This window comes from Nicotiana tabacum, chromosome 3 (assembly GCF_000715075.1).
Source record: "Nicotiana tabacum cultivar K326 chromosome 3, ASM71507v2, whole genome shotgun sequence".
Classification (NCBI taxonomy): Eukaryota; Viridiplantae; Streptophyta; class Magnoliopsida; order Solanales; family Solanaceae; genus Nicotiana; species Nicotiana tabacum.
Window position 1 is genome coordinate 10,832,438 of NC_134082.1, and position 21,428 is coordinate 10,853,865.

The 21,428-nt window shown below is 35.5% G+C and overlaps 1 protein-coding gene across 2 annotated transcripts; it reads left to right on the forward strand.

The window, feature by feature from the left end:
• The first annotated feature begins 15,557 nt into the window (after nucleotides 1-15,557).
• Nucleotides 15,558-20,734, forward strand: LOC107823992 (vacuolar cation/proton exchanger 3-like). Of its 2 annotated transcripts, none has more exons than XM_016650707.2 (11): nucleotides 15,558-15,876; nucleotides 16,432-16,499; nucleotides 16,610-16,638; nucleotides 16,749-16,945; nucleotides 17,582-17,806; nucleotides 18,025-18,147; nucleotides 18,299-18,415; nucleotides 18,524-18,577; nucleotides 19,134-19,250; nucleotides 20,026-20,116; nucleotides 20,257-20,734. In XM_016650707.2, the coding sequence occupies exons 1-11, from the start codon at nucleotides 15,622-15,624 to the stop codon at nucleotides 20,286-20,288; spliced, it is 1,308 nt and encodes a 435-aa protein (XP_016506193.1). In that variant the 5' UTR covers nucleotides 15,558-15,621; the 3' UTR covers nucleotides 20,289-20,734. The 2 variants fall into 2 exon arrangements, with proteins under 2 accessions (XP_016506193.1, XP_016506192.1); XM_016650706.2 differs by having other exon boundaries at nucleotides 15,559-15,876; nucleotides 20,245-20,734.
• The last annotated feature ends 694 nt before the right edge of the window (nucleotides 20,735-21,428 follow it).

Here is a 21,428-nt window from a genome sequence, read left to right on the forward strand (position 1 = left end):
CCCTCCTCCAATTCCGCTTCTACACAAGCTGGTCCACACCTGCGTAGGTGCACCTACGAGCCCAGCCCTGGGCTGTCTTTTTTACTTCTGCGCTTCACCTTCCACACTCGTGATTCTGCACCTTCGATAAATGCCTCTGCAGGTGCGATGACACTAGCAAGCCCGGGACTTCAACAATGAAGCTAAGTCCAAAATTGGTCCAACTTTGACCCGAACCACACCCGGGGCCCCCAGGACCCTGTCCGAATATACCAGCAGGCTTCAAAACATATAACGAACCTACTCGAGGTCAAAAATCACGTAAAACAACATCGATTCTACGAATTGCAACCCAAATTCAAGCCTATGCAACTATGAACTTTCGAAACCAATGCCGATTCATACCAAAACGACTCCGATTGACTCCAAATTTTAGAGACAAGTCATAAATGACATTACGAACCTATTCCAACTTTTGGAATCAGGATCCGACTCCAATCTCAATAAATTCAACTCCCGATCAAGCTTTCCAAATCTTCCATTTTCCAATTTTTACTAATTCATGCCGAAATGACCTATGGACCTCCAAATCAATATCCGGACACGCTCATAAGTCCAAAATCACCATAAGGAGCTATTAGAACCATCAAAACTCTATTCTAGAGTTGTCTACATAAAAGTCAAATAGGTCAACTCTTTCAATTTAAACCTCCAACCTCGGGACTATATGTCCCATTTCACTCCAAAACTCACCCGGAACCAAACCCAAACATACCGGCAAGTTACATAACCACAATATAACAGAGAGGAGTCAATAAATAGGGTATCGAAGCTAAAGTACTCAAAACGATCGGCAGGGTCATTACAAGAGGTTGTTTCTGGGAGACCCTTGAATCAGAGACAATAGATCTGTAACAACAATAGAAACCGAAAAAATAATATCAGCACCGTAAGAGAGAGAAAATAAATGGAAAGGCAATAATAATGATAATAATAATAATGATAATAATAATAATAATAATAATAATAATAATTTTTAAAAAAAGTATGAAACACAACAAAAGCCACTAGCAGTCTAAGACAAGATACTATCAGACTAGCCGGTACAATAAAGAAAAATGCTCGACTATCCCCTAACCTACAACCCTAATGCTCGACCTTCACACCTTCCTATCAAGGTCCATGTCCTCGGAAATCTAAAGTCATGCCATGTCCTGCCTGATCACCTCACCCCAATACTTCTTAGGTCGCCCTCTACCTCTTCTCGCACCTACCAAAGCCAACCACTCACACCTCCTAACCGGGGTATCTAGGCTCCTCCTTCGCACATGCCCAAACCATCTAAGACTCGCTTCCCACATCTTATCGTCCATGGGAGCCACGCCCACCCTCTCCAGAATATCTTCATTCCAAATCTTATCCAGACTAGTGTGCTCGTATATCTATCTCAACATCCTCATTTATGTTACTTTCATCTTCTGAATATATGAATTCTTGACTGGCCAACACTCAGCCTCATACAACATGGCTAGTATAACTGCCACTTTATAGAACTTATCTTTAAATTTAGGTGGCATATTCTTGTCACGCAGGACTCCAGACGCTAACCACCCCCAATACGATGCGTGATATCCCCATCGATCTCCCCGTCTCCTTGGATAATTGACCCTAGTTACTTTCCACTCTGATTTTTGGTTGATACCGGTTATACACGTCGGCCTAAGTAACAGCCGGATATTCTATCAGAATTTGTGTTACGTCCCGCAATATTATGTCAATATTATGTCTTGCAATATTAAGTTACGACAGTGTTGTACTCGACAGTATTACATTACGATGATATTAAGCTTTACAGTAATAAGTTACGACAATGTTGCACCCTGTAGTATTTTATGTGGAATTTGTCGTAAGGTAATTGACATTAGTCAAAGGAAAAGATTATTTGGGGATTATAAGGATTATGCTATTTCACAAGTGATTAGTAAATTCATGAAGGTGAAAGTGGGAGCAAGTCTAAGAAAAATAAATTTTTGTCAAAGTTTGGAATTTTGGGATAAAATATGGCCCAAGCTAAAATACCTGGTATTTATGGACTAGTGTCATAGGAGGTACCACATGACCATACTAGTAAGGTGTATAAGGTATGTGAAAAGTGAGTAATATTTTAAGTAAAGTGGGAATAATTCTTAATTTTTTCGGTAATTGATTAATTACCGGGTAGCGGAATAATACCTAGTTAATTATTACAGTGTGGAAATGAGACGTGGCAGCACTAGCTAACAACATGGAATGACTAAGTAATTAAATGTCCTAAGTGGCAACATACCTTATTAATTTCAAGATACTTCACTTATTCTATATGTTGTATTCAAACACTACAACCAAACCTTAGCCATTCTTACCATCAAATACGTTAGCCAACCTTTACACCCGAAACATTTTTCAACCAAAGTTCTGTTTCTTCCTAAAATCTTATTCAAAGACTTGCTTATAATTAAGCATTATCCTTAAGTCAATCCTTCAAAAAACATTCTATCTTTGAACAAAGACATTAGAGTCGGAAGTGATTTCATTCAAAATTTCAACAAATTCAAAGCAAAATTCGTTCATAAATTTCAAAAGAAGCAGGAACGAATTTCACTCAAGGATTTCAAAAAGCAGAAGCTTAATCCGATTTTTAGGGTTCTGAGTTCAATCCACTAAGGTTTCCAACGGAATATTATACAGAGTTTTCCCTACTCCAGGTATGTTAAGGCTATCCCTTCCATTCTTTTGGCATGATCCATACGATACGAACGAAACGTACAAATGCACAAATTCCATAAATGACTCTATTCATAGAAGTATTAGAGATATCTATGTTCTTGAATTTCCATGTGTCATAATATATTATCTTCTGTTCATGGGTCTCAGAATAATACATAGTTGACAAAGTTTATCAGGAAGAAATATTGGGATTATTACGTATTTTTCATGTATTTCACTCATTTATACATGTGCATTGACCCATTACCAAATGGCGTTATACACGCGTATATATGTAAATATATATATATGGTATATGGGAAAAGGTTACGGCGTTATATACGTACCACCACCTGATCAGCTAGTATATGATGATGATGTTGCCCACAATGGTTGAAATATGATTCAAACGGCGTTATATACGTGTATATATGTAAATATGATTCAAACGGCGTTATATATGCGTATATATATATATGCGTATAGGATGTGGGAAAGGTTATGGCATTATATACGCACCACCACCTGATTAGCTGGTATACGATGATGATTTTGCCCACAGCAGCCGATATGATATGATGGGATGCCCGCAGAGGCTGATGATATTATGAAACATGTACCTATGCACGACATGACATTCATACGCATATGCATGACGTTAAAAGTAATTTATGATTTACAAAGTTATTCAAACTTACAGGTTGAGTCATGTACTCTATATGTCTTCCATGTCTCTTATGTATTTATTTATGTGCCTTACATACTCGGTACATATTCGTACTGACGTCCCTTTTGCCTGGGGACGCTGTGTTTCATGCCCGCAGGTCCCGATACACAGGTCGAGAGACCTCCAAGTAGGCTATCAGCTCAGCGAAAGATGTTGGTGCTCTCTATTTGCTTTGGAGTTGCTCGTTTGGTTAGTATGCTTTAGATGTGTATTGTTTGGTAAGGCGGGACCCTGCCCCGACCTTTATGACATTTATGTACTCTTAGAGGCTTGTAGACATATGTCATGTACGTGAAAGATTGTACGGCCTTGTTGGCCTATGTTTTGAGTTTATAAATGATTATGTTGGCCTATTAGGCCCCGTTATGTCATGTGTATATAATGATGTAATAACAAAGATACGTTACATTGGTACTTGGTCGAGTAAGATACCGGGTGCCCGTCGCGGCCTATCGGTTTGGGTCGTGATAAAAGTGGTACAGAGTAGTTCTATCCTAGGGAGTCTACAAGCCGTGTCTAGTAGAGTCTTGTTTATGGGTGTATCGTGCACCACACTTATAAGTAGGAGGCTACAGGGCATTTAAGACTGTCACTCTTTCTTTTTACTCTAGATCGTGTGGTAGAGCTCACTTATAAGAATTAAAGTCCCGAACTTCTATTTTTATTCGTAATAAGACGATGCCTACGTTCAGAAAGATGATCGATAAGAGATATAGCTGTGGAAGTGTTGAATTAGAGGAACTCGACTTTGTATCATGCTTATGATAAGTAAATATGAGGTCTTCAGCAGATCATGTGCGTACTGAAAGGTGTAAGCCTCTTGATAAGGAGCCTTAAGGTAAGAATACCTATCCACCTTTATGGTGAAAGATAATGAGAGATTAAGAAGATAAATACAAGTTTCAACAAGCAAAAGAAGCAAGATGAAGAAGGGTACGAGGCGCCCAATTAATAAAGGTTAACAGTGTTTATAATTGAGGTAGAGGAACATAAGCTTTTTAAGTTATATTCAACAGTAACAAAGGTATGTACAATTGGTCACACCCATTTCAGTTATGCCCTGTGGGGGCTAACATGTATAGTTAAGAGAAGGATGGGATATCAAGATTCGGCCGGGGTTAGAGTAACCCAAATCAGTAAATAGATTACTTTCATTTGTTGGCATTTTTTGAAGTGTATTACAAACATGCCAATAGATCTTCTTGTGAGACATCCATATGGTGCACCCTAGAATAGTACAATTAGATATGAATACTAGCATTCAGAAGATAGGCATTGAAAGCCTAGATGGGATAAATATTACCTTAATTATGGCTCTCATCCCTAGTAGAGCGAGGGTGTTGAACAACCCAAAGAGACATTAGATGGAGCAAACGTAAGCTAAAAGCAAAAGAATGTCGTATTGAAGTTTTCACAAGAAAAGGGATATGCAGAAATATTAGCAGAGTAAGGAGAAGAGAGATAAAGAAGCATTATGAATAAGGTGTGATACGTGGATGAAAACGGTAGAGTGTTACGGAACCTATAGTCAAATGAAGGAAGAGACGAAAGGTGATGAGCCTTAAGACAACGAAAGAGTATAGGCCATAAGGTTATATTCTCATTTCAAGAAATAAGTTCGTGACTCCAACGCGACTACCAGAGGATCCCTAGAGTAATAAAAATCAGTATGGACTGGTAAAAAAAAAAAGATAAACTAAATATGAATTAGGGAGTAAATGATTGGAAAATACTCGGCATCATGGGAATTTCAAATTTCGTTCTGTCGATAATAAAATGGACCACAGAAGAAGATTCATGATGAATTCAGAGAATAATCATTCAGGGAGACGCTTCCCTAGAGCAAGCAATGTGAGCAAAGTTAAGCTTAAGAGAATGTATGTGCCAGTTACGCTAAGTGTCACCCTCGCGAGTAAGGGAAATTGTCATCCTTGGTACAGAAGGATTGCCGCAAGGCGAGTAAGGATCATTGATGTTGAGAAAACGACACCAAAAATGAAGAGGTAAAACATCTATAGGTAGATCCTCGTGGCTTCAGCTTTTAGTACACCCCTAAAAGGGGAAATATGGAGTGATGTGGCATTAAGTCAGAATTAAGTGGTTCTAGTGACTATGGAATGGTAAAGGAAGAATGCGATAAATAAAAGAGGAATGAGATGGCACTTATCCAAAATCTTACAGATACGCTACGATTTAAAAATATTGTGCAAGCACGATGCCAAGGAGAGGAAGTAAAGGTTCCAGCCCGAGCTATTATTAATAAATAAGGAGAGAGTGCGAGATGTAAGTTAAGACAAAGGAAATAACCCAAGAAAGATTACGAGGAATATTAATATGAGAATGGGCCAATGTGTAGTTAGTAATTGGTCAGGAAGATCCCAGTTATGGCAAAATAAGAGGTTACAGAGGAGTCATCAGATCGTGTAAAGTAAACATAGTAGAACCCAACATGGAGAATTCAGCCTCAAAAAATATCATTATAAAACTTGAGATATATTCAAACAAGAGTCGGGGTAGTTAAAGGTACTGTATGAGTGTTACGGGGATAAAAGAAAGTGTCATTGGGAAGGCAGTCAAAATATCAGTTCAAAAGCAACCATACAAGCACAAGGGCATGGAAGTAAGCAACTATGGATGATTATAGGCAAGTAAAGACATCAAAAAGGTTCGTAATAAGCTCACAGCTTTACGAGAGTCAAGGGTTCTCCCTAAGTACTACAACGAAAGACTAGCTGAGGAGATAAGAAAGAAGGCTTCAACCTAAGCACAATGACCTAAAGAGGAAATGGTCGTATAACAACAATCTCACAACAACATTGTAAGCACTCCAAAGGAAAGTGGCACCTACTGTGGCTAATGAACGGAAAGTAAGAATTAAAAGTAATATCCGAGATCATATGAGTTGTATGAAAACTCTGGCAAGTGTGCGCACGAAGATAATCTAAGTATGGATGCAACAAGGGGCAAAAAGACCAGGAAAAGTAATAGCTTACGTTGAAAGAAGGCTAAGATGGAATGAAAGAGTTATTTGATCAATTATCCAGAGTTAGTACGTTATAGATACACTCAAGATTTTGGAGCATTATCCAGGCAGCATATTTGTTGACAATCATACAGCCATAAAAGACTCCGGTATAAGTTAAAAGAAAGAATTAAGCCCAGGTCATAGATGAAGGATTGATTTGTTAAAGGATTTTATCATGAATATCCCTCAGCGCCTATGAAAGGCTAAAGTAAATACTAATACCAGGAGCCGCAGGTCGGAAGATATCTTAATCCTACATAGAGTCTAATCAAAAAGAAGATGAGACTAAAGAATTACATCACCAAAGTAAATCAGGAGTCTGATTATTAGACCAAGAAATATTATAAGAGTTGTGCTGGAGAACATGACATAATCACTCTTAGTATCAGATGTTCAAGAGAAATAACACAACAACCATAATCTATAATGGCTCTACAAGGAAGCCAGTTAGAAGAAGTATCAGCCTCATAAGAAGTCAGTACGAAGCTCCCACCGGATTGTGTATGTACCAAAGGTGTGAGTATTATAATAGAGCGTCAAGTTGTGGACGTAAATTACACCTAAGTTGAAGGGAGGTTATGAAAGAGATAGATGATATGATACGAGATTTTAAGTAAGGTAAAAGTGAACAGCGTACGAGATACTCAAATGTAGAAAGTTATGAATAGTCCATACTTCGGATAGAAGGTTATAAGCACGGGGATTCAATATCCAGGAATGATAGCGGCATCGTTAATGGCATATCTTTTAGCCTATGGTTTCTTCGTATCGAGAGGTGTAGTTAAAAGAGTATAGAAGAGTTAGAGACAATGTGATGTCTTGCTTGATGTTCCGGAATAACAAAAGGAAATCTATGATGCAAGCAAGTTGAAAGGTTACAAATAATATAAATGGAGTTGTGTAGGTTGCAAGTTATTATATGGTGAAGCGACAAGGATCTAGAAGACAGGAGTAAGGATAAGAACAGGCGAGTTAAAAGGTAACAAAAATGGATAAGTCCTCAGGATTAAGCTCGTAAAAACAAGAAGAGCTGATGGTTTCTCTAAATTATACAAAGCTCAATATAGCCTGAATGAACTCAAAGGAGTCTAAGACTAATAGCATTTAGAAGGAATGAAATGTTGACCTGGTAATAAAATGAAGGTATAATTGTGACAGATACAGGATGACGTTTGGGCCTTCGTTTGAATAATTATTTGAAAAAAAAACAAAAAAAAAATATTACATAAAAGGTTAAGTTATCAGGGGTGGATTATGGATCAAAATTGAGGTGAATCAACAATGGATTGATAAAAGTTATAAAGTATGAGAAGAGATTAGGCCGTCATTCTTAAGATGAACAGTAATGTGGAAGCATTAGAGGACATAGATTTATACCTAAAGGATAGGCAACAAAAGTAACTGGGAACTTGGTAAGCATACCTCAGTAAAGGCTGATTGAAGCAAAAATTATGGTATAGTATAACCCATGTAAATACAGTAAAGTCATGTGAATGGGTAACCAGATCTATGAAATAAGATATGGCCATATTCGCAAATTCAACAAAGTATCGAGCAAAGGACTTCAATATACCTAAAAAGGCCTAGAGAGGCATCCTATTAAGCCTTGTATATACAAAGTAAGCCCTACAGATTGACTAAAAAATAAAAGGAAAAAGGAAAGATGAATAGCATAAGTGCACTTACAAAGCCAGGGTCCTACAGGCTCCATGACAGGAGGTAACAACAGTTGCGAGATTAGGAAAATTTCAACCACAGGTCATGATAAGAGCAAAAAGACTAAAGGGGGGAATACCCTAGACTTTGGATTTATTCATAGAGCAACCTGTTAAATGGCAATAAGAGTATTAAGGTAATCACAAGAATTATAAGTTACGAAAATGATAAGAGCATCAGTCAACATTCGAGGACGAATGTTCCAAAGGGGGAATGATGTTACACCCCGCAATATTACATCCTGCAGTATTATATTACGATGATGTTATGTTTTGTAGTATTAAGTTATGATGGTGTTGTATCCGACAGTATTACATTACGGTGATGTTACACTTTGCAGTAATAAGTTACGACAATGTTGCACCATGTAGTATTTCACGTGGAATTTGCCATAAGGTAATGGACATCAGTCCAAGGAAAAGATTATTTGGGGATTATAAGGGTTATGCTATTTTACAAGTGATTAGTAAATTCATGAAGGTGAAAGGAGGAGCAAGTCTAAGAAAAACGAATTTTGTCAAAGTTTGGCATTTTGGGATAAAATACGGCCCAAGATAAAATACCCGATATTTATGGACTAGTGTCATATGAGGTACCACATGACCATACTATTAAGGTATATAAGGTATGTGAAAAGTGAGTAATATTTTAAGTAAAGTGGAAATAATTCTTAATTTTGCCGGTAATTGATTAATTACCGGAGTAGCAGAACATTACCTAGTTAATTATTACAATGTAGAAATGAGACGTGGTAGCACTAGCTAACAACATGGAACGACTAAGTAATTAAATGTCCTAAGTGGCAACATACCTTATTAATTTCAAGACACTTCACTTATTCTATATGTTGTATTCAAACACTACAACCAAACCTTAGCCATTCTTACCATCAAATACGTTAGCCAACCTTTACACCCAAAATATTTTTCAACCAAAGTTTTGTTTCTTCCTAAAATCTTATTCAAAGACTTGCTTATAATTAAGCATTATCCTTAAGTCAATCCTTCAAAAATCATTCTATCTTTGAACAAAGACATTAGAGTCAGAAGTGATTTCATTCCAAATTTCAACAAATTCAAAGCAAAATTCGTTCATAAATTTCAAAAGAAGCAGGAACAAATTTCACTCAAGGATTTCAAAAAGCAGAAGCTTAATCCGATTTTTAGGGTTCTAAGTTCAATCCACTAAGGTTTCCAATGGAATATTATACAGAGTTTTCCCTACTCCAGGTATGTTAAGGTTATCCCTTCCATTCTTTTGGCATGATCCATACGATACGAACGAAACGTGCAAATGCACAAATTCCATAAATGACTCTATTCATAGAAGTATTAGAGATATCTATGTTCTTGAATTTCCATGTGTCATAATATATTATCTTCTGTTCATGGGTCTCAGAATAATACATAGTTGACAAAGTTTATCAGGAAGAAATATTGGGATTATTACGTATTTTTCATGCATTTCACTCATTTATACATGTGCATTGACCCATTACCAAATGGCGTTATATACGCGTATATATGTAAATATATGTATATGGTATATGGGAAAAGGTTACGGCGTTATATACGCACCACCACCTGATCAGCTGGTATATGATGATGATGTTTCCCACAGTGGCTGAAATATGATTCAAACGGAGTTATATACGCGTATATATTTATGTATATGTATATGGGATATGGGAAGAGGTTATGGCATTATATATGCACCACCACCTGATTAGGCATTATATACGCACCACCACCTTATCAGCTGGTATACGATGAATGATTTTGCCCAAAGCGGCCGATATGATATGATGGGATGCCCTCAGAGGCTGATGATGTTATGAAACATGTACCTATGCACGACATAACATTCATACGCATATGCATGATGTTAAAAGTAATTTATGATTTACAAAGTTATTCAGACTTACAAGTTGAGTCATGTACTCTATATGTCTCTTATGTATTTATTTATGTGCTTTACATACTCGGTACATTATTCATACTGACGTCCCTTTTGCCTGGGGACGCTGTGTTTCATGCCCACAGGTCCCGATAGATAGGTTAAGAGCCCTCCAAGTAGGCTATCAGCTCAGCGGAAGATGTTGGTGCGCTCCATTTGTTTCGGAGTTGCTCGTTTGGTTAGTAAGCTTTAGACGTGTATTGTTTGGTAAGGCGGGACCCTGTCCCGACCTTTATGACATTTATGTACTCTTAGAGGCTTGTAGACATATGTCATGTATGTGAAAGATTGTACGGCCTTGTTGGCCTATGTTTTGAGTTTATAAATGATTATGTTGGCCTATTAGGCCGGTATGTCATGTGTACATAATGATGTAATAAGAAAGATACATTACATTGGTACTTGGTCGAGTAAGATATCAGGTGCCCGTCGCGGCCCATCGGTTTAGGTCGTGACACTCTTCCTCTGACACGTCGCTGAACTTGCGCTCCAAATATTCCTCCTTGGTCCTACTCAACTTGAAACCTTTAAACTCCAGGGCCTGCCTCCATACCTCCAGTCTCTTATTAATGTCGCCTCGAGTCTCATCAATCAGAACTATATCATCAGCGAACAACATAGACCATGGCACCTCCTCTTGAATATGGTGTGTCAGTGCGTCTATCGCCGGTGCAAATAAGAACAGGCTGAGCGCAGATCCTTGATTTAACCCCATAACCACCGGAAAAGGCCCTGAGTAACCTGCCACAGTACTAATCTGAATCTTAGCTCCATCATACATATCTTTTATTTCCCTAATATAAGCTACCAACACATCGTTCACCTCAAGGCATCTCCAAAGAACGTCCTTAGGGACCTTGTCATACGCATTCTCTATGTTAATAAACACCATATGCAAATCCCTCTTCCTATTTCTATACTGTTCCACCAACCTCCTGATAAGGTGGATAGCTTCTGTAGTAGAACGACCCAGCATGAACCCGAGCTGTTTTGCTGATATAGACACCGCCCTCCTTACCCTCCCTTCCACCACTCTCTTCCAAACTTTTATAGTATGACTTAGTAACTTGATACCTATATAGTTGTTAAAATTCTGGATATCACATTTGTTCTTGTACAACGGAATCATCATACTCCACCTCCATTCATCTGGCATCCTCTTCGTCATGAAAATAACATTAAACAGCTCAGCCAGTTACTCTAAGCCTTCTCTACCTACATACCTCCAAAATTCTACTAGAATCTTGTCTGATCTAATCGCTTTGCCCCGACTCATCTTATGCATCGCTCCCACGACCTCCTCAACCATAATACGCCTACAGTACCTAAAGTCTTGGTGACTCTCGGAGTGCCCCAATTCCCTTAACACGATCTTTTCGTCCCCATCTTCATTCAGAAGTTTATAAAAGTACCACGACATTTATGCTTAATCTAGGCCTCTTCCATCAATACACGACCTTCCCCGTCTTTGATGCACCTCACTTGATCCAGGTCACGAGCCTTCTCCTCTCTCGCTTTGGTCGGCCAAAATAACTTCTTGTTCCCACCTTTACCCCTCAGTTCCTCATAAGCCGACCAAATGCAACAGTCTTAGCCTCTGTGACCACTAATTTCGCATCCCTCCTAGCTTCCTTGTATCTTTCTCTGTTCTCTATCCTCTACTCCTCGTCGGTGCTCTCCACTAACTTAGGTAAGCCGCTTTCTTTGCTTCCACTTTACTCTGGACCACTTTATTCCTCCACCAGTCACCTCGGTGCCCGCCAGAGTAACTCTTCGAGACCCCTAACACCTCTCTCGCCGCCTCCCTTGTATAGTCAGTCCACATAACGCTAGTATCTCCGCCACTCTTCCAGGCTCCACTAGCCTTCAACCATCCCTCCAATTCTTGCGCATTATCCTTAGGTAAGACTCCCCACTTGATCCTCGGTTGAACTCGTACATGCCTCTTCTTCCTCTTTATCAAGATAAAGAATAAATAAGGAACAAATAATTTATTTGATTACTATATGATGTGTATTTTTTTATTTTGTATAGATTTTGTTATATTTCTGCACATTACATTAAAATAAAAAATAACAACGTAATATTTATTAAAATAATATGATATATTAGATTATAACTTTATAAAATTAATATTCTATCAAATTATACGCATATTGTGCGGGTTCTAATACTAGTAACTAAATAAAAAGAAGAAAAGGAAAAAAGTGACAGTTATCTAAGTTCTAGTATGATATATAGAGATAGTTTCAGCACAATATAAGCAGTAAGTCACCATCAAAGGGAAGCTTTCTAAGATAAGAGTACCCATATTTCAGTTGAAACAGAATATGTTATTGCCATTTTGTTAAGAAATTACCAGCAAACGAAACTTCCTCTATCAATGGCAGAATTGGATCATAATCCAAAATGAAAGCTTAATTGGTACTTGTAATGTGATTTCTCTTCTTTTAATGTTAGAAGTTAGAGCAAGAAAGTACTGAAGATCTGATTCTCTCTTAACAGTCATATATGAAAATTCAAGGAAACTTCTATTTACTTCTTCCTATACTCCAAACTATGCTACGAATCATTTTGGTAGATCATTTCCTACTCTTTGTAAGTTAGTGGCGGAGACACCCCTTAGTAAAGCGTATCATCTGACCCAGTAGCGTACGCAGGATTTTACATAAACAATATCATAATTTAAAAAAATAAATAAATAAATAAATCACTATAATGGCAAGTGATGTTATTTTCTATATATCCCCAAGATTTTTAATTTCCTTATAAATATTTTGTTTGGTGTCCCGTAACATCGCATGGTATAAGACTTCAAAAAGAAAATAAAGAATTGGGATCCAGCCATTACACGATAGACAAAAAGTAATTGGAGCCCTGTATGTAATTAATCATAAAAATAGTAACCGAAAAAACAAATTAATCTTCTAAAACAAATTAAATTACTTAATATAAAAGTTTCATAGTGAATATAAGATAAATTCAATTGAAAAATGCTTCCCCGTGTACGTAAACACATTGTATATCAAGTTCCACCACCTGTTGGACTAATGGGTAAAATGAAAAAGAAAAAGTTCCTTCACTAAGGATGTGTTTGGTATAACGGAAAATGTTTTCCGTGGAAAATATTTTCCAAGAAAACATTTTCTTGGAAAATATTTTCCAAGAAAACATTTTCTTGGAAAATATTTTCCAAGAAAACATTTTCTTGGAAAATATTTAGTAATCTTATTCATTTCCCGGTATTTGGTACGCAAATTAAGGAAAATGACTTTTCAAGAGTATTCATAAATCATTTAGATATAATAAACATGAAGCCATAAACTTTCAAACCAACAACCTTCCGGACCCACAAATTTCATAAACTTTCGAACCACTAAACTTTCAAAACCGCGGAATTTCGAACCCGTAAACTTCCAAACACATAAACCTCCAAACTCATAATTTTGGAACTTGTAAAATTTTGAGCATTTAAACCAATAAATAATAAAGTTAAAACTGAAAAATATATTTAAAATTTTTTCGGGGGGGTGGGGGGGCAGGGGTGGGCGGCGGGGCTTTGGGGGCAGTAAAATGAAAAAAAACGTGTTATGCTAGTATGGGGGTGTCTATTGTAAGTTATCAGATGCTTTATTCCTTAGCTTTGATCCAAATGGGGGAGTCTGCTATCGACGGGTTGATTGCACGATTATGTGTTGTATTGGTTTCAGTTTGAGGTATACTAGTGAATCAATTATGTCTTACAGAGGTTGAGATCGAGAAATTTAAATTACAAAAAAAAAAGTAAAAAAAATTGTGCGGAGAGAGGGGGGAGGGAGGTGGGGTTGGGATGGGTGGTGAAGAAAAATGAAATTGCAAAAAAAAAAAAAAAAAAGAAATTAAGGTAAAAAAAAATATTTTTTTTGCAGGGGGAGTGGAGAGATAGTAGGGTGGGTGATAACGGAAAAATTGAAATTTGAAACCCCCCCCCCCTCTTTTTTGGAGAGGGGGTGGGGTGGGTTGGCGAGGATGGGGAAGGTTGAGAAGGAGCTTTGGAAAATGTTTTCCCTTCTCTTAATAAGGAAAACATTTTAAAATGAATTGATAAGGAAAATATTTTCCAAAACATTTAAGTCAACCAACATAGAAAAATTGAAAAATATTTTCCGGAAAATATTTTCCTTCATACCAAACACACCCTAAAGTTTTGTCATATATAGTATCCTCGGACTTCAGCATTGTCTCACAAAATGCTAAACTCTATTTGGATCGAAATAACATGGTTAATGCTGAAGCTAATATAGAGAACTTTGATGATAATAAATCAGGCATATTAAAAGAGATTATCATTTAAAGTGATTTGGTCACTTGACCAATATTTCTAAGAGAAAAGATCAAAAGCTAATACTTATAATATAAAAGAAAATACTAAAATATATATCTTCCGTTAAACATAATTCTCTTCATGACTATATATTGTGAATTATTGTATTGTTGTTGTGAGAAGTAGAAGTCATCCTCAATTTATAAATATTCAAAATTTTCCTCCAAGAAAAGTTTCCTTTTAAAAAAATAATTGGATTAGGCTATATTCAATGCAAATATATAGTTGCTGAGGTGAGAGTAAGATATACACTTGAATTCTTACCTTAAAAATTTTCCACACGAAACAACTATTGAGCTATCAATGCAATATAATTAACGTACCAAATACCACTCAACCTCATTTTTCAGTACCATAAATTTTACAGTACATGTCATGAGCACTCCATATATAACACATGTTGTTCATTCTTTTTATCTTTACTTTTTATTTTATTTTAATGATATTCACATAGTGTTTTTTTTTGTTTTTCATCTAGTGTTCGGTATAGTGTCATCGGCAGAATTTTTTATCAGCGGTGTCAAATGTTTGAAGAAATAAACAAAAGAATAAATCGCTATAATGATAAGCGTTGTCATTTTCTATATTTATACCCAATATTTTTTCCTTCTATATGTATATATTTAGTAAATACTGGATTAAGCGGTGTCACGTGATACTGCTTGGAAAATGGTGCGTCCGCCCCTAATTCGGTATCCACATTCCAGATTTACATAAAAAAAAAAGTCCTAATAATATACTTTTTAATAAAGACGACTTTATATTTAGAACTCAAACTCGAAATCTCCGATTAAGAATAAAGAGCTACTTTGAGTATACTCTGTAGAGTTCGTATACCCATTTTCAGGAAAGGGAACAAGTGAAAATATTTCTCTTTTTAGGGTTTCAGCACCTGTTTCCTTCCCATAAAACTACGTGGAGTTCATGCAAACTTATAGAAAACAAAACAAACTCAGCGAAAATTCTAGGAAGCTTCAAATTCCAACTCCCATTTCTTGTCCTCTATAAACTCAAGAAATACAAGTATAAACTATAAAGATGCATACAATTTCCCCTTTTTCTTACAACAAATTCTATTCATCTTAATTATTTTTTTTCATTTTTTGTATTATGGGTTCTCTAAGTGATTTGGAGAATGGAGAAATTAATAAAAAAGAGCAAGAATTCATCAAAAAGAATGCACAAAATTTGTCAAATTCAATGATGAGGAAAAAATCGGATCCAGAACTTGTATCAAAAATTCGTTTTAAGAAGCTCAGAGAAATCTTGGGTAATCTTCAAGAGGTTATATTAGGAACAAAGCTTTGTTTGCTCTTTCCAGTTATCCCTTTGGCAATGCTAGCTCAATACTATCATTTTGCAAGAGTAAGCATTTTCTTAATTTTCTCCTCATTTAATTTGTTATATACATTTGTCTTTCAAGACTATGATTTTAACTGTTATACATTGACAGTATAAATAAATTTTTTACGCTATCAGACTACTTAAATGATGAACTGCATGTAATTGTTCGTAATGGATAGTATAAAGAATTTTTACATTATCAGTATATTGTAACTTTTCTTATTTTTCAAGTTCCTAATCCTATTTTTATGAATGGTTAACCGTTACATGTAGTCAAACGAAAGAAAAGAAAAGAAAAATAGGTCAACAACATCAATATATGTATATTTGAGAGATTATCTTCGGGTTGAGGAGCGCCCATATGAGTTCGTTGAGATATTTACATAGGCCTATCTTTTAGATGACCTGATATATAGCGCTGGTGTAAAAAATTTACTCGATCATATCACGTAAAAAAAATTTCTTTACAATATCGATGTATATAAATTAATTTTGAACTAAGATAAATAGATTAGAGAATTTGTGGAAAAGCTTCAAACTATGAAGGATCATGTTTATATTTATGTTTTTGAGCAGCCCTGGATTTTTGCGTTTAGTTTACTTGGACTTGCACCGCTTGCTGAACGTGTCAGCTTCTTGACTGAGTAAGTTGTTTCTTTTTTTAATTCTTTTTAACTCCTATTTTTAATCTAATGACAAAATTCCTAACACAATTATTCTTTTTTTTTCTCCCTTCTACCTGAAATTAAAAAAGACAAATTGCTTACTTCACTGGTCCAACAGGTATGCATTTTGTTCTTATACCTCCCAGAAAAAAAAGTGTATATATTTATTTATTTACTTAAGTTGAAAAATTAATAATGATGCATGGTTATTTTTATGATTTAATGCAGTTGGGGGTCTATTAAATGCAACATGTGGAAATGCAACAGAGATGATAATAGCATTACTTGCTCTTTACCAAAGGAAAATACATGTTCTAAAGTATTCTCTATTGGGATCTATTCTTTCCAATCTTCTTCTTGTTCTTGGAAGCTCTCTTCTTTGTGGAGGATTGACCAACCTTAAAAAGGAACAAAGATTTGACAGGGTAAGTTCACATCAATATATAGGATTTAAATTAGGTACATTGACAATGTATATATATTTATTTTAATCTAAACAACGTAGTTTAATTTATTATAGCATGTTAATTACCATTTGTATTAGGTTGCCGATTAATACTTATCGTAAAAATTTACCTACAAACGATCGGACTGTATAAAGATTTCTTACACAGTCAGTGCACAAATTCTTGTAACTTCTATATACTGATCGTGTAAAGAATTTTTAAGCTATCAAGTAACCTAAAGGTACGTGCAGAGTAACCATCCATAATAAGTGAAAGTAGTTATTTAGAAAGTAGTTGGCCCACCTGCTATAAAACATTAAGTTACACTAGTAGCTATCTTTATATTATCTAAATTATCATGTATATGTAAGTAAAATCCATACTAAATTTGCTAATCCGTGGCGGAGCCACCTTTTACCAAAGGATATCTTGACACTCCTTCGCTAAAAAATTACACAGTACAAATATTCATTTTTGACTTCTTTCGTGTGTTTAGTTTTTTATATTTTAACTTTCCTTAATAAATTTTCTAGCTTCGCCACGGTGTGTTAGTACTGCTTCAATGCATCTTTTTTTTTTTTTTGCTTTGACATTTATCTTTCAATTTTGGGACAGGGACAAGCTGATGTAAACTCAGTTCTCCTTTTACTGGGATTGCTTTGCCACATGTTGCCACTGATGTATAGATTGTCTGTGGAGCCAGCACTAATTAACAATAATGTAACAACTTCAATATTGGGGTTGTCTAGAGTTAGCAGCATTTGTATGCTTGTAGCATATGCAGCTTATCTCTTCTTTCAACTGCGAACACACAGACAAATGTTTGAATCGTCCGAGGAGGTAATGTTTTTCTATTTTTAGAATAATATATATTGTCATATTTTGAACCACTCATCCGGCACCCACCTATATTGCTCGGACTCTTTAAAAATGCCAATGGTGCATGTCAGATCCTCCAAAATAGTGTATTTTTTGGGAGACCAGATACGAGTGTGACAACATTTTTAGATAGTTAGTATACTAAAATCAAAACTTTTATTTTGATGACAAATGAGTAGGAGGAAGAAGATAAAGTTGCGGGAGATGAGGCGGTGATTGGTTTTTGGAGTTCATTTGCTTGGTTGATTGGCATGACAATTACTATTGCTATATTATCAGAGTACGTCGTGGGTACAATTGAGGTAAGCTTTGATAATAAATGTACGGATTTAATTGTTATACACTGACAGTATAAACTATTTCAACCTCCTTGTAGCAGGTAACTTGTTTTATTTCTAAGGCTCTAATTTCATTTTTTTATGGACGGTTTAATTACTGTAATTTCAATCTCAGGATGCATCAGATTCTTGGGGCATTTCAGTGAGTTTCATAAGTTTAATATTGTTGCCAATAGTTGGAAATGCAGCAGAACATGCTGGATCCATCATATTTGCTTTAAAAAACAAGTTGGTAAGATATACAATCTTATACTACAAACTCCTTAATTACATTATTCAATTTCAGAAGAGAATATATAATTAGTATTCTAAATAACTCTATATATATATACCAATGCAGGATATATCTCTAGGTGTTGCCTTGGGATCAGCTTCTCAGATTTCCATGTTTGTGGTGAGAACTTGGCAATATTTGTTTCTTTATGTATATATTTCCCAATTTCTTTAATTTTTGGCTATTTTTGTCTAGAGCTTAATTTTTACACACGTATATTGTAAAATATTTTATACGATCGGTTCACCTAAAAGATAATTTGAAATAACCGTTCATAAAATTAAAATGGGATTAGTAACTTGAAAAATAAGGTAGGTTACATACTGCAACAAGCAATAATATAATATAAAAAAAGTTTAATTTACATCGTCAGTGTTATAAAGGGCAGCCTGGTGCACTAAGCTCTCGCTATGTGCGGAGTCCCGGGAAGACCCAGACCATAAGGGTAGATCGTACGCAACCTTACTCTGCATTTATGCAAGATGCTGTTTCCACGGCTCGAACTCGTGACCTCCAGATCACATGTAGGTAGCTTTACCAGTTACGTCAAGGTTCTCCTCACATCGTCAGTGTTGTATATAAGTTAAATCGGTTTGTCTATATGTCACTTAGGGGGTGGTTGTTTCAGTTATTGTTTTCAGAGAAAGAATAAAGCTAACTTCTTTATTATTTTCAGGTACCTTTATGTGTCATTGTGGGATGGATAATTGGTGTGGATATGGATTTGGACTTCAGCCTGCTTGAAACTGGTTCCCTTGCTTTCTCAATTCTTCTCATTGCCTTCACCTTGCAGGTCCTTTTATCATTTGACAAACACTTTTTGCTGACTAATTCTTCGATAGCAGCCCTTTACCCTGTATAAACTATACAAAAGTATGAGTTTTAAGTTAATATTAATATAATTAGGTCATATTTATACAATTACGTCACTTATTAGGTATTTACAGTCCGCTAAATCTCTTGATAAACATTGATGATCAGTAATATAATAATAATGCTAACTAATAATAGGCTTAAAACTCAATAAAGAACAGCCCGGGGCACTAAGCTCCTGCTATGCTAAGGGTCCGGGGAAGGGCGGACTACAAGGATCTATTGTAATTTGTACGTAGTCTTACCCTACATTTCTGCAAGAGGTTGTTTCCACGGCTCGAACCCGTATAGCTTTACCGATTACGCTAAGGCTCCCCTTCAACGGTTAAAATTTAATGACAATATAAAATTGTTTTACATAGTCTGCATATAATATAACTTAAACTGAAAAATTATAATACTGCAAAATGAACCAAAAAATTTATAGAGAACAAAACTTTACCAAAAATAGAAATATTGGGGTCCATGCTGATCCAAAACAAAAAGAAAATGCTCTGTCAATTTTGTCCGAACGTGGAGAATATGAATGGCATGATATATTTGGATTATTCTACAAGACAAAAATTGAGGATATCATGTTCAAATTATATAAGGAACTTAGCTATTTCTCTCTTCAGTTCAACTTCTATATATATATATATATAACATATTTTGAAGCAAAAAAGGAAACTTCAATGTTTTTGCAATTATTGCAGGATGGAACCTCACATTACATGAAAGGAGTGGTTCTATGTCTTGCCTATTGTGCCATTGCTGCCTGTTTCTTTTTCCATAAGCTTCCCATCAGTAAGTCCTTTTAAATATGTTATACAAAAACCCCTGTAATAATTTTTATGCTATTAGTGCAATTTTACTATTTATTATTATGGATAGTAGTTACCTTTAATTTCTTGGTGTATTTGGGTGATTTTAAGATAATCATATAGGGAACAATTCATCTGGGAGCTCGGCCGCTTAACCACATGAATTCGTTCATCAACGTGATCCATCAGAAAGAAATCGATAGGTATCTGATGGAGTCTACACCATACGTCGTCATCAACCAGATGTAATACTTCATTGCATCAATTTACATTTTTTCAATCAAGGTGGAGCTTTTCTTGACCTTTTGCGCGCGATCGAATCTGGATTACTATCCCATTTCATGTTTCATTAATTGGAGGCCTTTGTCAAAAACTAGAAGATTAATGAATGAAGCCTTTGTGGGGAAAGGACTTTATTTAAGCAAAGTTGTATGTAAATATTTTCTCGTGTTCTTACTGGTTTTTTGCATAAAAAAGTGGTGATTTTTGAGGAGAGAATAAGGAAATGTCACCCTTTCATTATGGTGTTATATGTATTGCAATTAAGTGCTACGTACTTTTGCTGGGGGAATAAAATTTATGTTTGCATTAAAAGTTCAAACTAACTTTCTATATCCCTTTTCATTTGTAACTCTTTTATCAATTATTAGGAGGATTGATTCTTCAAAGAGTTTAATTTATATATACTGTTTGCGTAAAGGAATTTGTACGTTCCTTTTTTGCTTTTCAGTGGGTAAGCAACGCGAATCTATGTGTTTTTATCTTTCATGGTGATATACTGATTATTTGTGAAATAGCCGTGTGAGACATCCAGTTTCATGGCACTGAATTTGCAGTTACGTCAAAGTTAAAACATACTACCGTCGGTTTATATTATGGATTAATTTCACGTATGGTCATATAACTATGATCTTTTTCAGTAAATCATATAACTTTATTTTCTCATACAAAAGTCATATAACTATAACCATTTTTTCACTAAAGTCATATAATTTTGTTTTCACACACAAAAGTCATATAACTATGATTTTTTCTTTTTACCAAAATCATATAATTATGTTTTCTCACACAAAAATCATAAAAATTTTGCTAACTCAGACAAAAATCATAGTGATCAGAAAATATACATTTTCACTAGTATTTTCTTATTTTGTAAATTTTTATTTTCTTATTGGCGAAATGGCTTCTTGACCACTTAAACATGTAGGGCTTTTGAAAGCCGATACATGAATTTTGGATTTTCCCATTTGAACACCTCTACTTGAGAAAATGTCTACTAATAAATACCTTTGACT

Excerpts from the sequence above, each read along its gene's own strand:
- LOC107823992 (XM_016650706.2), top strand. The coding sequence starts at position 15,622 with ATGGGTTCTCTAAGTGATTTGGAGAATGGAGAAATTAATAAAAAAGAG. Across the intron at positions 18,416-18,523 it reads TTGCTTTAAAAAACAAGTTG|GATATATCTCTAGGTGTTGC; the intron begins GTAAGATATACA and ends ATACCAATGCAG. Across the intron at positions 19,251-20,025 it reads TCATTGCCTTCACCTTGCAG|GATGGAACCTCACATTACAT; the intron begins GTCCTTTTATCA and ends CAATTATTGCAG.